The 16,266-nt window shown below is 36.0% G+C and overlaps 1 protein-coding gene across 1 annotated transcript; it reads left to right on the plus strand.

Annotated features, from left to right (window-relative positions):
• Positions 1-4,077: 4,077 nt before the first annotated feature.
• Positions 4,078-15,049, plus strand: LOC141604721 (uncharacterized). Its single transcript, XM_074423186.1, has 18 exons — positions 4,078-4,462; positions 6,934-7,121; positions 7,214-7,318; positions 7,462-7,539; positions 7,782-7,929; positions 8,847-8,929; positions 9,567-9,622; positions 10,288-10,424; positions 10,656-10,746; positions 10,832-10,897; positions 11,311-11,533; positions 12,129-12,230; positions 12,720-12,805; positions 12,928-13,050; positions 14,041-14,110; positions 14,249-14,340; positions 14,548-14,652; positions 14,729-15,049. Exons 1-18 carry the CDS (start codon positions 4,167-4,169, stop codon positions 14,840-14,842), a joined length of 2,163 nt encoding a protein of 720 aa, XP_074279287.1. The 5' UTR covers positions 4,078-4,166; the 3' UTR covers positions 14,843-15,049.
• Positions 15,050-16,266: the final 1,217 nt, after the last annotated feature.

The raw sequence follows: 16,266 nt of genomic DNA on the forward strand, positions 1-16,266 counted from the left end.
ATTTCCATTTCAAGGTAATTCTTTTCCTATTTTCATTATGTTTATCATTTCAATTGTCATTAGTTTAGTTTACATTTACATTATGTTAGAGTAGTTTCTTTTGTCTAGGGAATGAAGGGAGCCATGCATACAAAGTATTTGTAAAATGTTAAATTAGGTTGATATAATATTGTCTAATTGTTTCTATCACATGTTTGCACCTTAACGTTTAATCTTTGTTTAAAGGCCTTATTCATTGATTAAGTTTATTAATTCGTTCTATAAGTCGAGAGACACGAAATCGGATTAGACTAAGCATGTGTAGTAGGACGACCTAGTCATAAACGAGAGTTTCTCTAGAACCCGGTCTATGGTTGTCACTAATATCGTGAGGTGGGTGTCTCTAAGCCTAAACAATTAACGATTCATTAAATCCTATGTTTAACTTAAGCATTTAAACAATTTGCATGTGTGACCCGACCTCCCTAGACTATTTCTTTATCATTATTGTTTTCTTCCATTATCCAACAAACCAACCAACAACCGATAAACCGACCTTGATAAAATTCACTCCATAACAACTAATTAACAACTCTCGTCTCTCTGTGGTTCGACCCCTACGTACTACATTCATTTGTTTTGCTAGGGTATAAATATTATCTTTACATAGGTGTGCGATAGCCTATCAACCCGATCGGGGTCGTGGTGTTCTTGGTCCGCTCTCCTAAATTCTTGGTTAAATGCTTACGGAATCCAAAGTTTGTGTTTTAATGCTCAATTATGCACCCGATTAAGAGCTCTATTTGGCACCCAATGTTCCCTTAGCATCCAAAGTTTTCCACCACAATTTGGACTTTTGATTTTGGGCTTGACTTCCATTTGACTCTGTTGTGCATTTCTTCATTTAATCCATCACTTTTGCTTATGCAAGTCCATGGATTATCTTCATGCTAGTCCATCTTACTTCTTTGTTAGCCAAGCTTCTAGTTTACTTGCAAATGTGTAGGATTAAGCTCCTAAAAACGCTTATACCTACAAAACATGACAAAACATACAAATAGAACTAGAAAGCAAATATTAGTTCAATATCACTAAGGTAGTGCATAATGATGTTTAAATTGGAGCTAAAATATGGGGATAAAATGTATATAAATTGGACTTATCAAACTTCCTAAACCCTACTAGTACCATTTAAAAGTTGAATAATTACCGGGGTACCGTATAAAAAAATATCAAAATTATTTAATTATATCTCATTTTTTACATACTGTTTTTTAATAATGCAAAAAATAATTAAGATAATTATTGAAGTTAATTCCCGTAAAACATTGAAAGTAACCTGGCCCTGAAGGACTGTCATTTGAAAATAAAACTTTTTAAGGCCTCGTTTGGCTACTCTTCTAATTCATGAGAATTTTAGAATCCCATAAATTGTGTTTTTAATGCTTGTTTGGTTACCCTGATTCCTGTAAAATGATGGAATTTACAACTCCGACATAATAGGGGACTTTAATTACCAACGAACCCCCTCTCATGGCCGGTCATTGAGAACTCTTGCGCTATTTTCCTACGAAATTTAATCATTTGCCCTTAAAAATAAAGAAATTTATATTATATAAGGGTATATTTGTATTTATTGATCAAAATCATGTGAACTGAAATAGTATAACCAAACAACCCATGCGAGTTTAATTCATGGGAAAAACAGATTCCCACATGACAACCAAACATACTTAGTACAATTCATGCGAATTGTAACGTAGTTATTAAATTCATGTAAATTGCAAACTAACACATGAATTTAATTTATCCATCAATCAAACGAGTCATGAGAGTCTTAAAAAGGAGGATAAAACATAACTTAATCTTATTAACGAATACATATTGTGACCATGGAGAAGTATTCATTTATAAGAGATATCTAGATTTTATATTTATTTTTATTAAATTAATAAGTATATTAATTGATAGTTTAAATACAAAAATAAAACTATTGTTTGTAACATTCTTAATTCTTCAACATCTATTTTTATATTTTTTTACATCATTCTTAATTCTTCAACATCTATTTTTTTAGCAACATCCGAGTATTATCTTTCTTAGCTAATACTCTCTCATTTCCCTATCAACTATGTTGGCAAAATGAGGGCACGGTAGGAAATTGAGGCAGCCCTGACCACTGGCCAACCTATTGTGGCCATGTTGGAAATCAACCCATTAGTTCGGGCGAGTTAGAGATATATGGGGCCGATCCCATCCTGATAATGATATTTTCATTTTATTTTTGTTTATGGGCGGGTGGGGGTTCATTTTTTCAAGCTTTTAGCCGCTCCGTTGAGAGTTGCGTGGTAGGATGGTTCAGACTCCCATGTTATGGCTCCTCCTCCTTTTTCCATCTTTGTAGTATGCTAGTACACCACCATAGTGTACGAGGGTGGTAGTGCGTGTGTAGGACCAACGACGGTGGTGGAGGCCGAGAGAGGAGAAAAAAATAATAGGGGAAATTGGAGGGATAATATGAGAAAAATCTATATTGCATTAAGTAAAACACGTACCGTGAAAATCAACGCGTATTATTTTTACCAAAACTATATTCTTTTAAAATGAACTTAGCCTAGCCCTGACAAACATGTAAAACGAGCATGAGTAAATATGAATAAAATTAAACTTAACTCAACTAAGTAACGGTTAGTCTCTTTTAAGATGGAGATATTCATTCGTTCTAACTTCTAACATTAAATTAAATAAGACCAAAACTCTGTTCTTTCTGACTTAATTTCAGCTCTTTTGACCTCGGTTTAGATCTATTCAATTCAATAAAGCACCTTCATCCAGTTTAGTTCAATTAAACTCTACTTATTCGTTCAGAGATTAAGATCATGTTCTTTCTAACTTAATTTCAGCTCATTTAAATTCAATTTAATTTTATTCAGTTCAGCTCATTTTTTCACAAATTAACTTTTACTTTAGTTTAATTTAGTTCACTTCTATTAAGTTCAGTTCGGCTCTTTTCGGCCGAAAGTAAGGCCATGTTCTTGTTGGCTCATATATGCTGAACTGAACTGAACTTCATGGAGCTGAACTAAACTGAACTGAAGTAAGAGTTAATTTTCGAAGGGGTGAGCTGAACTAGTCCTATTCTTTTGGACTTAATTTCAGTTCTTATAAGAATAGTTCAGTTCAGGTTGAATTAGTTCATTTCAGATTAGTACAATTTTGTATTGCAAGTTCAGTTCAGGTATATTAAGTTAAGTTCAATTCAGTCAATTTCAGTCCAAAAGAACAAGTCTAAGCTTAATGAAGCTAAATTGAACTTAGGAGTCGTTTGGTTGATCAAGGAACTTAATTTTCCTAGGAACTTCAATTTCATGGGAATTAAGTTCCTGGATCCAATTCGGGTGAATTTGACAAAAGTGTTTGGTTGCTCAAGTAGGAATCAAATTCCATGGGAACTTCCAATGACCAAGGGGGGAGTAGGTAAGCCAATTCCTACATCATGTAGGCATTGGAAGTTCCTGGGAACTTCTAATTCCCTCATTTTCCAAAAAATATGGCAACCAAACAACCTATGTTTTTGCAATTCATGGGATTTTCCAATTATTGTGTTTTTCAAGTGTCAACCAAACAACCCCTTAATAGAGTTAAATAAGTTGAAATTAAATCTAGAAAAAAAGACCAAACTCTTACTCTAGTTCAAAATTTCTTCATTTTATTTTAGATCTTACTCCTATGGTTTCTCATTCCAATCCATTCCATTCCTAAGTAGTGAACCAAACGACCTCTAAATTCATTCCATTTCAATAAAAAAAACAAAGCCTAAACTAAAGCATCGTTTGGTTGCCACTAGAAATGTGGGGGAATTCGAAAATCCCATGAATTGAAAAAAATGAAGATATTTGGTTATGATTTACTTTTTCCTGGGAATTGCAAACTCCTCCATTACCTAGGTCCCCTAAGTAGTTTGAAATTCTCATGTCCATTCAATTCCTACATATCAACCAAACGTCTTTTTAGTAATTCATATAAATTACCTAATTCACGTGTTTTTGAAATTAACGGAAAATTAATTCCGCCATGACAACAAAACGACACCTAAAATCGAAAAGAGCAAGCCAAGTTATCATCAAGTCAAAAGGATATCATATGAAGGTCACGTAACGAGTAACGACTTCTACTTCCCAAATAAAATGTCAACACTATTATCATCACTCGTACTAAACCCCGCTACTCTAACCCGCGGACTCTCTCTCTACAACCCACGCTTATTCACTCGCTCTCTTCCACATTCCTATTCTCTCATCCGTCGCCGAAGCTCCGTAACAATGGCGTCCTCTTCGCCGGAAAAGTTGACGGCGCCGTACGGTTCCTGGAAATCTCCGATCACCGCTGACGTCATCTCCGGTGGTCAAAAACGTCTTGGTGGATTCTCGGTTGACGGTTCCGGACGGCTTGTTTGGCTCGAGTCTAGGCCTAATGAGGCCGGGTGAGTATTCCGTCATTTGTTTATCTTTGATTCAATTCGCCTCCTATAAACAGTTGCTAATTTGTAGTTAGGTTTTCGTAATGTGAGCAATTTAATTCGCTGTAGACTAGTAGTACAATTGTTTGTTTGTCTCGTCATTTGTTTATCTTTGATTAAAATCGCATAGTAAAACAGACTGTGATGGATGAAGTGTTGTTGCTGATTGTAGTTAGGTTTTTCGTAATTTTAGCGAGTTGATTAGCTGTACCATAGTAATATAATTGTTACGCGGTTCGTCTCAGTAATATGTTTATCTTTGGTTAAAATCGTCTCGTAAAAACAGTTAAGGAGTTAACTGTGACGTATGAAGTCTTGTTGCTAATTGTTGTTAGCTATTTGTAATTTGAGCGATTTAATTAGCTGTAGGCTGGTAATATAGTTTGTTATGCGGTTTGTCTCGGTCGTTTGTTTATTTCTGATTAAAATCGTGTCGTAAATACAGTTGACTGTGATGGTTGAAGTATTGTTGTTAATTACAGCCAGGTTTCGTAATTTGAGCAGTTTAATCAGCTGTAGGCTAGTATTAAGATAGTTACGCACTTCATCTACATCATTTGTTTATCTTTGTTTACAGTAAGCTCGTAAAAACAATTGACTGTGATGGATGAAGTCTTGTTGCTAATTGTAGTCAGTTTTTTTCAAAATTTGAGCGATTTGATTAGCTGTAGGGTAGTAGCATAATTATTACGCATTTCGTCTCGGTCATTTGTTTATCCTTGTTTAAAATAGGTTCGTAAAAACAGTTGATTGTGACGGAGGAAGTCTTGATGCTGATTGTAGTTTGGTTATTGTAACTTGAGCAGTTTAGTTAGCTGTAGGCTAGTAATACGCGCTTCGTCTCCGTCAATTGTTTTACAAAAATAAGCTCGTAAAACAATTGACTGTGATATGAAGTCTTGTTGCTAGTTTTAGTTAGGTTTTCGTAATTTGAGCAATTTGATTAGCTGTAGGCTAGTAACATAATTGTTGCGCTGTTTGTCTCCATCATTTGTTATTATTTTGTTTATCTTGCTTAAAATAAGCTCGTAAAAACAATTGACTGTGACGGACGGAGTTTCGTCTCCGTCATTTGTTTATCTTTGTTTAGTAAGCTGTAAAAACAGTTGACTGTGATGGATGGAGTATATGCTTAGTTTGGTCGACTTTTGTTGGTAATTGTGGTTAGGTTTTCCTCATTGGAGATTTTGAGCAATTTGATTAATTGTAGGCTAAGTAATACAACTGTTACTCGCTTTGTCGCCGTCATTGGTTTATCTTTGCTTAAAATAGGTTTGTGAAAACAACTGACTGTGATGGATGGACTATAGGCCGTAGTTTGGTCAACTCTTGTTGCAGATTGTAGTTAGGTTTTCCTAATTTGTTCAAAATAGCTGTAGCCTGTAGGCTAGTAATACAATTGTTACTTGCTCCGTTTATGTCATTTGTTTATCTTTATTTAAAATATGTGTGAAAATAATTTACTGCGACGGATGGAGTATATGTGTAGTTTGGTCAACTCTTGCCGCTAATCGTGGTTAGGTTTTCCTAATTTGAGCTTTTGAGCAATTTAATTAACTGTAGGCAGTAATACAAATGTTACTCGCTCGGATTCTGTCATTTGTGTATCTTTGGTTAAAATATCTTTGTAAAACGAATTGTCCGAGGGACGGAGGTTTTGAGCAATTTAGTAAGTTAGACTATTTTTATTATATAGATGATGCTTCTCAGCTAGGTCTGTGTATGTTATAGTTAGAATGGTTATTATTGACTAATATGACTATATATAGATATTATGTGGCACTACTGAAGCAGGAATTACATGCCTAATTTGCTCTGTTCTTCCTGCTAATTGTGCTTAAATTTTCGATTTCTCAGCTAACTTCATAAACTGCTAGGTTTCTATGTCTGCATCATACTAGTCTTCGTGTGTATGTGGTAGAATGGTTATCGACTATGTTACTCCAACTCTTCGTATTACGTTGGCGTATCCTTGTCGGACACCAGATACTTGGACACGATTATACCACCTGAGCACTTCATTAGTTCATTTTATACCAGAACATGAGCACTCTTCATAAAATATACATGACTTTGACATTTCAGCATGCATCCGTGCTGCATACTTGTAACCCAGTGTGGGGTAACATAGGTTTGATTCATGAGCAGTGGACCCATGGCCCATCAGTGTACGATGCTGTATGCCATTGATATACATGATATCATATAACGATGATCTTACGACTTTCAATCATGCCAATTATAGAACTCCACCAAGTTCTATTTTTTTAACTGGCAGAATCAATCTGGGTGTTTTCTTCGTACATTTGAAATTTTAAGGGCATTTTTCTCTTTATTTTCTCATTTGACCAATTAGGCTCCTTTTATTACTGTATATTATTATAAAGTGACTAGCGTGATCTAGTATTAATATACGTTTAAACTTAATTGTGCAGACGATATGTCCTTGTTAAAGAACCTGAGGATCTTGGAGCAGAACCAGTAGATATAACCCCTAAAGACTTCTCAGTTCGAACACGTGCTCAGGAATATGGAGGTGGTGCTTTTACAATTTCAGGAAATACTATAGTATTCTCCAACTACAAGGATCAGAGGCTCTATCAGCAGACAATTTCTCATGGAGGTTACCTCTATTTACCCCATTTGCCACGTCCTTTTTTGGTGGGCTGAGGATGAGCTCAATGAGAAAGCTGACTTGTGTTTCTTTATTTGTAGATTCTTCTCCGTCTCCAATCACTCCAGATTATGGCGGACCACTTGTATGTTATGCTGATGGAGTTTTTGATTCCCGCTTCCCTCGTTACATTACTGTTATGGAAGGTAAATGCCCCACCCATCATCTTCTTACATGTAGGGTTAGTTAAGGTTGTCCTTGCAGGAATTGTTTGTACTAGAAATTTTACCTTGTTCTTTCTGCACATTATACATGGATGTAACTGTTTTCTTGCCACATGTGTTTTCAGATCAGCGTGAAAGTACGTTGAATCCAACCACCTCTATTGCAGCAATAAACCTTGGACGTGATGAGATACTAATACAAGGTGAGAACTGAAAAAGGAGGGAGGTAGGATGCGGGATACTTATTTTATTGTGATCATGTTCACAACGTGTAGCTTATGTGTGCACGCGCGAAGCTTACGCATGAATTAGTGCATGCATGTGTTCTTTATCTTCTGAATGTACATTCTGTTAGTCTTATACTCTTATGCTATTAGGTTAACGGAAAACAAGAATAATCGTTACTACAGACAGAAATTCGTAACTTTTACACTGTGCCTTGCAGAACCAAGAGTTATTGTTGGCGGAAACGATTTCTATGCTTTCCCTCGCTTAGATGCCAAAGGGGAGCGAATGGCGTGGATTGAATGGGGTCACCCAAACATGCCATGGGACAAATCAGAGCTTTGGGTCGGCTACATATCTGAGAATGGGTGAGTATTATTCAATCACTGTGTTTCACAATTCTCCAGTGCACTGAGACTCTGTTAGATCTATTTAATGGTGACTGTTAAAGTTCAGTGAAGAAAGTTTTAACCTTTTGTTGTACAGGACTGCAGATCGTAGTGCCATCTGTAATACTTCTGTTTGTTGTGCAGTATTTTTATATTTTAGACAATGATTGACTGGCCCACATGAGCCGTTGGCATGTAGTTCCACTGTCGTTAGTTGCTAACACGGACTAGCTTAAGTCTTGTGCTTGCATTACTCTTGTTCTTTTAATTTCTTTTTAGCTCTTGGTAACATAGCTCGCAATATCTATACTGATTGACATTGACTGCTCGAGAGTCGTAGGAGGCCGTTTCTTGTGATCATCTATTTTGTGCTTTCTAGTGTTGATAATTAATGGAATATGATAGAAACTTTAGGTATTATTCTGTCACATGTTTTGTTTACTCTTTATAGTGTATACTACACTTTTGACTTTGCGATTTTTTCTCTCATGTGTTTTCCAAGTGTTTGTTTGGATACAGTATTAGGAATTTAGGCGGGAAAGAGAGGGGAGGGGATGGAGGGGGGAGGAGAGAGGGAAAGTCAAGTGTGCGTTCCTTGGTAGGATTTTTTAAATAAGCTTGTAGGATGGAATATGGTACTATTTAGTCTTCTCTTGTCTTCCCTCCAGCCCAACTTACTATCCAAACAAGGGATATGTCTCCTATCTTTCCTTAAAGTCCCTCCCATCTAAAGAAAGGGACAAAGGGTGAATGTTTAAAGCTAGTGAATTCATTCTCGGACTGCTTGTAAATATTACCATAATACCATCTAGTCTTTATTTCTTCATTTGGCATTTACTAGTTATTATCTACTTGAAATGTTTGGCAACTAACGACGAAACTGGTTCTTTCTGTAGAGATGTGTACAAGCGCATCTGTGTTTGTGGCGGGGACTCTAACATTGTCGAGTCTCCAACTGAACCCAAGTGGACATCTAAAGGTACCTTAAATGTTCTTTTTTTTTTTTTTTTTTTTTTTTTTTTGGCAATCGTGTTTGCAAGTTTAGTTCAAATATTAAAATGCGTGCGGCGCACTCAGATGACTAGGTGTAAGGCAAGAGGTTAAGGCACCCATGGCCCACATCACTCGCACATTGGCCACTTGTTTTTGCAAACAAACTCGTATTTTTCAAAATTTTGTGCAACAACACATCTTTTTGGCTTTTAAATAGCTGCTAACATGCCAAAAACTAAGATTGAGGAATAATGAAGCAAGGGGAAAAGGTATAGCTACAGAACTACGAGAAAAAAATGGAAACTGCAATATGTGTCTTGCTAGCTGTGCCTTTGGTTCATGTTATGTATAAAAGGCGCCTAAGGGCTAAGACTCCTTGGGGTATTTTGACTAGTGCTTCATTGTGCATTGTGCCTGGACACTAAGCTTGTAAGCTTCGAAAGTCGAAAGTGCACTCATTCAATGCCTTCTGGCTATACCAGTGGATACTGGTGGCGCTCTAGTCAGTGTGTACCTATTTAGATTGCTTAAATCAAGTTAACCCTTCCTGTTATCAACTGATCTGAAGTAGTTAGCGCGTTTATTTCACTCCGAATTATGATGCTGGGTATCAATTTGTGCAGGGGATTTATTTTTCGTTACTGACCGTAAAAATGGGTTCTGGAATCTCTACAAATGGGTAAGTTCTATATCTTGTAGAGAGGCTATAAAATGTGAGTCGGCTGTGTAGTTTATTTCTATATTTATGTTGAGGAAGACAATAAGAGGCAAGTGGATAGTTGGATATTGACATGCATTCATTCAAAACCAGCCTTTAAAGATTACTTCTTTCCTTTTCCAAGGCCAGTGACTCACTATTCTCCGGCTTTGGAATATTATGGAATAAGGCAAAATAACTCATTAAATTGTATGCTTCGTTAAGCAGCAAAATATTGATGCATTTTATGACTGCAATTTTCGTGTTGACTCATCCAGAAATACACATGGGTAAGGTTGCGTAGACGACCCCCCCCAACCACAGGCGGAGGCATTGAGGCATTGTGGTAATGTTGTTGTTGCAGCCTTTAGAGATCTCTAGTCTAATTTTTTCTTAGAGAAGTAATACATTTTGTTGTTTTGACTTTTGAGCATTGGACAAATTGCACTCAAATCAGCGATGGGGAATACTGATTATAAAGAGCAAAAGTAATAAGTAGTAGATAATCATATTATTTTAGAACAGTTATGTCCTGGTTTGAAAGTATAGCATCTTTTCCTCTTCTTGTTAATTGTGGCCATAGGGCAAATTACTGAGCCATCCATTTAATGATGCCTTGCTTTTTGTTGTTGTTGTTGTTGGAACAGATTGAATCTAAAAATGAGGTTATAGCTCTTTATCCCATGGAAGCTGAATTTTCGAGCCCTTTGTGGGTTTTCGGCACGAGCTCTTATGAAATCTTGGATAATAATGAGCAAAGAAACTTGATTGCTTGTACCTATAGGTATGGATCTGAAAGTATTCTGGACCTGTGGTCCGCCTTCTATGGATCTTTCGTTATTTGTCTGTTTTATCGTCAAACACAAAACATGAATCATTTGTCATTGCACCCTAATATCTACTGGGGGCGTAATCTTTAGTGGGTTGGACGACTTGGTTCTGATATGACATGTCAATGATAATCTTCGGTTTAGTTAGTCAATGCTGAAATGAGGTTTTTTTTAACCTGTTTCAGGAAGAAAGGAAGGTCATATCTTGGAGTCCTTGACGATGCTCAGAGCCGTTTGACTGTCCTCGACACTCCTTTCACAGATATAAGCAATATTGTATTGTCTCACTTATGAAATTTGTCTTATTAATGATTTGAATTTGGATGATCGTCTTGTCACATGTGTCTTTTTTGCTAAGCAGGTAATGGGTCCCAATTGCTTGTATATTGAGGGTGGATCTGCTTTGAATCCTTCATCGGTGGCAAAGGTACAGTAGGTCTTTCAAAACATTTTTTTTTTTCACATTTTTTGTTTGTTGTAGTTATTTAAGATGTTACTCCCTCTTTTACAGTGCTAACTGCTAAACTATATCTTCCCTTTCGACTTTTTGAGGTCAAGAATTTCTAATCTTTGACTATATATGTTAAAAAGCAATGTATGAGAAATTTAATTTGAAATTAAAATATTTATTCTTGCTATCAGAAAATCTTTCACAAAATAATTTTCTTTAAAAAAGTAATGTTAAGTCATGAAGATATAAAGTGAGCATACAAATGTGAGAGGAAGTATATGACTATGGCAACCATTTCTTCTGTTTTTTGGATTCTAGGTGACTTCTTTTGCTTTCTGTTTCTATTCCTTGCTGTGAAAATTTTCATTTTTTTTTTAATTGTTGAGCAGGTGATTTTAGACGATCAGAAATCAAAAGCAGTGAACTTTAAAGTTATGTGGTCGTCATCACCAGATAGTGCAAAGTTTGAGTCTTATTTCAGCTTGCCAGAGCTGATTGAATTTCCAACAGAAGTACCTGGACAAGTTGCCTATGCATATTTCTATCCTCCCTCCAACCCTACTTACGAAGCTGGTTCTGAGGACAAGCCGCCATTGCTGCTGAAAAGTCATGGTTTGTGAATGTTGTTCTGCGTATGTTAAAAAGCCGCGTGATTACTTGCTTCAACACAATAAAAGTCTTATATACCACCTGTCCTGTTTGAAGTTTGAACTTTCCGTTTTATTTTCATTCCTGTGAATTGTGTCAGATGCACGATTAATCAGAAGTTTACAATACTCTACAATCATATATCTTGTATAGTACTTACTGAGGCGCTGATTATCATATATTAATAATCTTATTTTTCTACTTTCTGTGGACGTCACATCATCTGAGATCAAAAGTCTATATCGTCTATCTTCTTAAATAAGGTATAGAAAATTGCAGTGAGTGTCTATAAAATTACTTAATCTACTATCTCGCACACATTGAAGATGATCCTTGATAGAAATATGAAATGACATCTTGTGATGTTTGAACTGCTAAATTTCTTATTACCTTTGAAGCCTTGAAGGACATCATTTCTTAGACTCGATCACATGTTATTATTGATTCAGAGGCTTTAATTAGAAGTTTGCTTTTATTAAGTTGATGCTAGTACATCTACTATAGTATGTACATCTTCTAACTAGTTCCTTTCCTTTTTGTTACCTTCTGATTTTATTAGGAGGACCCACCGCGGAAACCAATGGAGTTCTTAATCTTAGCATACAATACTGGACTAGTCGTGGTTGGGCAGTTGTGGATGTAAATTACGGTGGAAGCACAGGTTTGTTCTGCATGGTAGCTATTTCCTTGTTCAGAGTCCATAAGATACAGTTGATCTCATTTGCTTGTCCTTTTCCGCCTTTCCTTGTAGACAATTTAGCAGTGTCTATTCAGTAGGATTAACCAAGATCGCCTAATTTGATAATGAACGCGGCATCTATGATATACGACTTGCTCTTAATAGATTGTTTTTGATATGTAGATTTTTAAGCAAGCACCATGTTGGAATCACTTGCACTGATTCACGGTTTTGGCGAATCCAGTAACCCAGTACTAGTAGTTTTTTTATGCTTAAATCTACAGATCTACATGGATGCATTAGATCTGTATTATCTTCGCAAGACAACAATGTAGCTGTTTCACTAATGCCTCTTTTATTTTTTTATTTGTAAAACTTTTGGTATGCTTTACTCGTCCATGAAGGGTAAATTAAGCATTAATCTTACAAAATGAATTACCATTAGAGAAATCTAACACCTCTTTCTTGTAGGGTATGGAAGAGAATATCGTGAACGTCTATTGGGGCAGTGGGGTATCATTGATGTTAATGATTGTTGCAGCTGTGCTAAATTCCTGGCAAGTTTTTTTTTTTTTTTTTTTTTTTTTTTTTTTTTTTTAATTAGAGTTAATTCTAATCCTTGCGTCTTTTTTTTGCCGACATTCCTTGAGAGACAACTTCAACTTAATTAATGTGGCAGGCTGACAACGGAAAAGTGGATACTGACCGGCTCTGTATAACTGGCGGTTCTGCGGGTGGATATACAACTTTAGCTGCTCTTGCTTTCAAGGAGACTTTCAAAGCAGGGGCTTCCTTGTATGGTGTAAGTGTTTCATTTCTAGTGTATCTTGAATTGAGATGTCATCTTGATCTCCATGCCCTGACTAGCATCCACGTAGCCTGTAAAAGAGGTATACAGTATTGCTTTGATATATGAATAATTTGGAAAGCTCAGGGTATTTCATCCATCAAGAATAACCTCATTTTATTCCTTTTGTTTTAGTTGTTTGTTTTATCTCATTTGATTCCTTGAATTTTTACCTTGTGTTGATTTTTCAAAACTTTTTTTTACCTGTTTTGGGACCTTTCTTTGTTCTCTCCTAAGGTGTTTCTATACTTGTTCTTAGTTTTTTCTTCACACCCCTTTGCATCCCACCTTGGCTAGGTTTTTCATGTTTTTAGCCACATTACACTCCGCCTCTTTTTATTTTTACCTTTTTCTCTCTTTAATTCCCTCTCTTGACTTTTTCTTCTACTCCCTTTTAAGTTTTAACATTGTTCCTTTGTTCAATCTACATTGAGGGCTCGCTTGGAATGAGGGTAATAATTAAGGGAGTAATAGAGTTAAAATGAACTAAAAAATGGAGGCAATGGATGAAGATGAGAGATAGAAATGGATAGAAATGGGGAAATATAGTGTAATTGTTCCTCCATTAGGGGAGTAATTGTTACCTACCTCCCCCTCAAGTAATTATTACTCCCCTAATGGAGGAACAATTACACTATATTTCCCCATTTCTATCCATTTCTATCTCTCATCCTCATCCATTCCCTCCATTTTTTAGTTCATTTTAGCTCCCATTCCTCCCTTAATAATTACCCCCATTCCAACCGAGCCCTGATGGTTAATGATTTCTGACCCTAAATTGTTTTATAATAAGGCTTTGATGTTGTAATGACAATTGTAAATTTGTAACTTTGATTGTCAGATTTGTCACTCTAGGAGTTGCAGCTGATTGATTATAATACGAAGATATACATTCAATTTTTGTATTTATGATCATCAACCTGTTTATATACTTTGTTTATACAGGTGGCAGATTTAAACTCTCTAAGAGCTGAAACACACAAATTTGAATCACGTTACATTGACAACCTTGTTGGTAATTAATCTTACTTCATCTGATGTGATTTTCATGTGAGGAATAGGAGTTTAAATTTCTTTACTTTGTTTTTTGTGGGATAGTGACATGGTTATGAACGATTGCAAGTTAATTTATCAACCTTTTATATCATTGCAGGGACTGAAGAAGCTTATGTTGAGCGATCACCCATCAACTCTGTTGATAAGTTTTCTTGTCCTATTATTTTATTCCAAGGACTGGAAGACAAGGTATGCCTTTGAATGTTTGCATTTATAATTATTGTTTGCTCGATGTTTCTTCCGCTGGGATTTCAACCTACATTTGTTCTTATAGGAGTGTATTTTTCTCTCTCAGAAAATTCATGATAGATGCCATTGAAAATATGGTTTCATGTCTCAAGGTTTATGAATTCACTGTGAAGTAAAATATATCTTTCATATTTGTTAATATTTCAGGTTGTACCCCCTGATCAAGCTCGTGTAATCTACAAAGCATTGAAGGAAAAGGGTTTGCCTGTTGCCCTTGTGGAATATGAAGGTGAACAGCATGGTTTTCGAAAGGTAAAAGCCTATACCTAACTTAAAATTTGTTGCCAGCAGTAGAAGAGTTCTGATCCGCGTTTTTGATTTTCCATAGGCCGAGAATATCAAGTTCACGATTGAACAACAAATGGTCTTCTTTGCCCGTACAATAGGGAACTTCAAAGTGGCTGATGATATTGTACCAATCAATATCGACAATTTTGATTAAATGGCTTGTTGCAGAAACCTGTTTGATCACTTTCTTATGTATGTTAAAAAAACACGGAAACAATAAAACTGATGGCTTTTGACAATGAGATGCTTGCAGCTTTCTAGACATGTTGATCTGCAGTTTATTTAAGCAGATAAAATGCTTTATGTGGATGAAGTTTGTGACTCATGGATGTTTTTGTTTTAGTGGATCACTTTCTCTGTATTAACTTTCCAGTGTCCTTAGTTTACACAGACATGGGTTCCACCATCAGACATTCTTGTGAATTTTTGGATTGGACCATCAGTGTCCTTAATTTAATGTCTGTTCTGCACTTCTGACTTTAAATTAACAAACTGACTAGCCGCATCCATGTCCGAGGATCGAACATGTGACAAAGATGTATGGCATTAGATATCAGTTATGATCCATACTGAAACTGGGTTATCAAGGTTACGGAGATTGAATTTTGAGGCAGTATTGGCCACAGAATGACGCGACCTCTAATTCCAAGTATCAGAAGTCTCAAACTCAAATTGAGATTTAGTACCACTGATTGAGAGGTGAAGTGGTGTTTGGGGGCTTACAGGCACTACCTGTATAAGCTCAAACATGCTTTCACTATCTCCTGAATTAGATATTTTCTTTTCTGCTGGTTATGCTTTTTGTCTGATACTCTGTTACCGGACGTGTTTCTATCAAAGGCCGCATTTCCAATCAATTAATCAGGAACTTTACAAATCCATTGCCATTTAGGCGAAGCCAGGAGTACACTGACTGACACGCATCACATCAAGTCTCGCCAAGCGGTCTATGAAGCTACTTTGTGGGTGAGAAGCATGGCATTCACTTTGCGAGGTAAGTAATGTCTTTGATGGTTCCTAAATTTCGTGTTAAGTTTGACGCATGACTTTTGTATTCTTGGGCTTCTTGGCTTGCTTCCATGGCTAGATGGAAGACACTTTCTTTTTTAGTTATTTGCATAGTAAAATACTAAAGATGAAATGAAAATAGAAATGGCCATGCCTTAATGACCATAAATCTATTTAGATGAACACACTTGCATCATAGACTATGGATTCATGCCTTTTGTGTCAACTTTCACTGTAAATATCCCATCTTCTCAGATAAACTTCTTAACTTATTTGAGGTCAAAGTTTCATAACTATGACCATAAATCTATTTAGATGTAAACCAATTGAAACATGATACCATTTTTTTTGCATTTAATATGCTAAATCTTTTACAAAATTATTATTAATTTAGAAGAGGAACAAAGAGTAATGCCTAAAGTGATGTCTTGAGGACTGCATAATGTCAAATATGATGTTTAATTTGATTTAGAGGTAGTATAAAATATTGGCATAGCGAACCTGTGTCATACTTGCCCACAAACATTAGCCTTTTAAATTCTCTCTGAGCCTGACAGCATAAAATTTAAT

The sequence above is a fragment of the Silene latifolia genome, chromosome 10, assembly GCF_048544455.1.
Source record: "Silene latifolia isolate original U9 population chromosome 10, ASM4854445v1, whole genome shotgun sequence".
NCBI lineage: Eukaryota > Viridiplantae > Streptophyta > Magnoliopsida > Caryophyllales > Caryophyllaceae > Silene > Silene latifolia.

Excerpts from the sequence above, each read along its gene's own strand:
- LOC141604721 (XM_074423186.1), top strand. The coding sequence starts at position 4,167 with ATGTCAACACTATTATCATCACTCGTACTAAACCCCGCTACTCTAACC. Across the intron at positions 10,425-10,655 it reads TTGATTGCTTGTACCTATAG|GAAGAAAGGAAGGTCATATC; the intron begins GTATGGATCTGA and ends AACCTGTTTCAG. Across the intron at positions 12,231-12,719 it reads AAATTACGGTGGAAGCACAG|GGTATGGAAGAGAATATCGT; the intron begins GTTTGTTCTGCA and ends TCTTTCTTGTAG.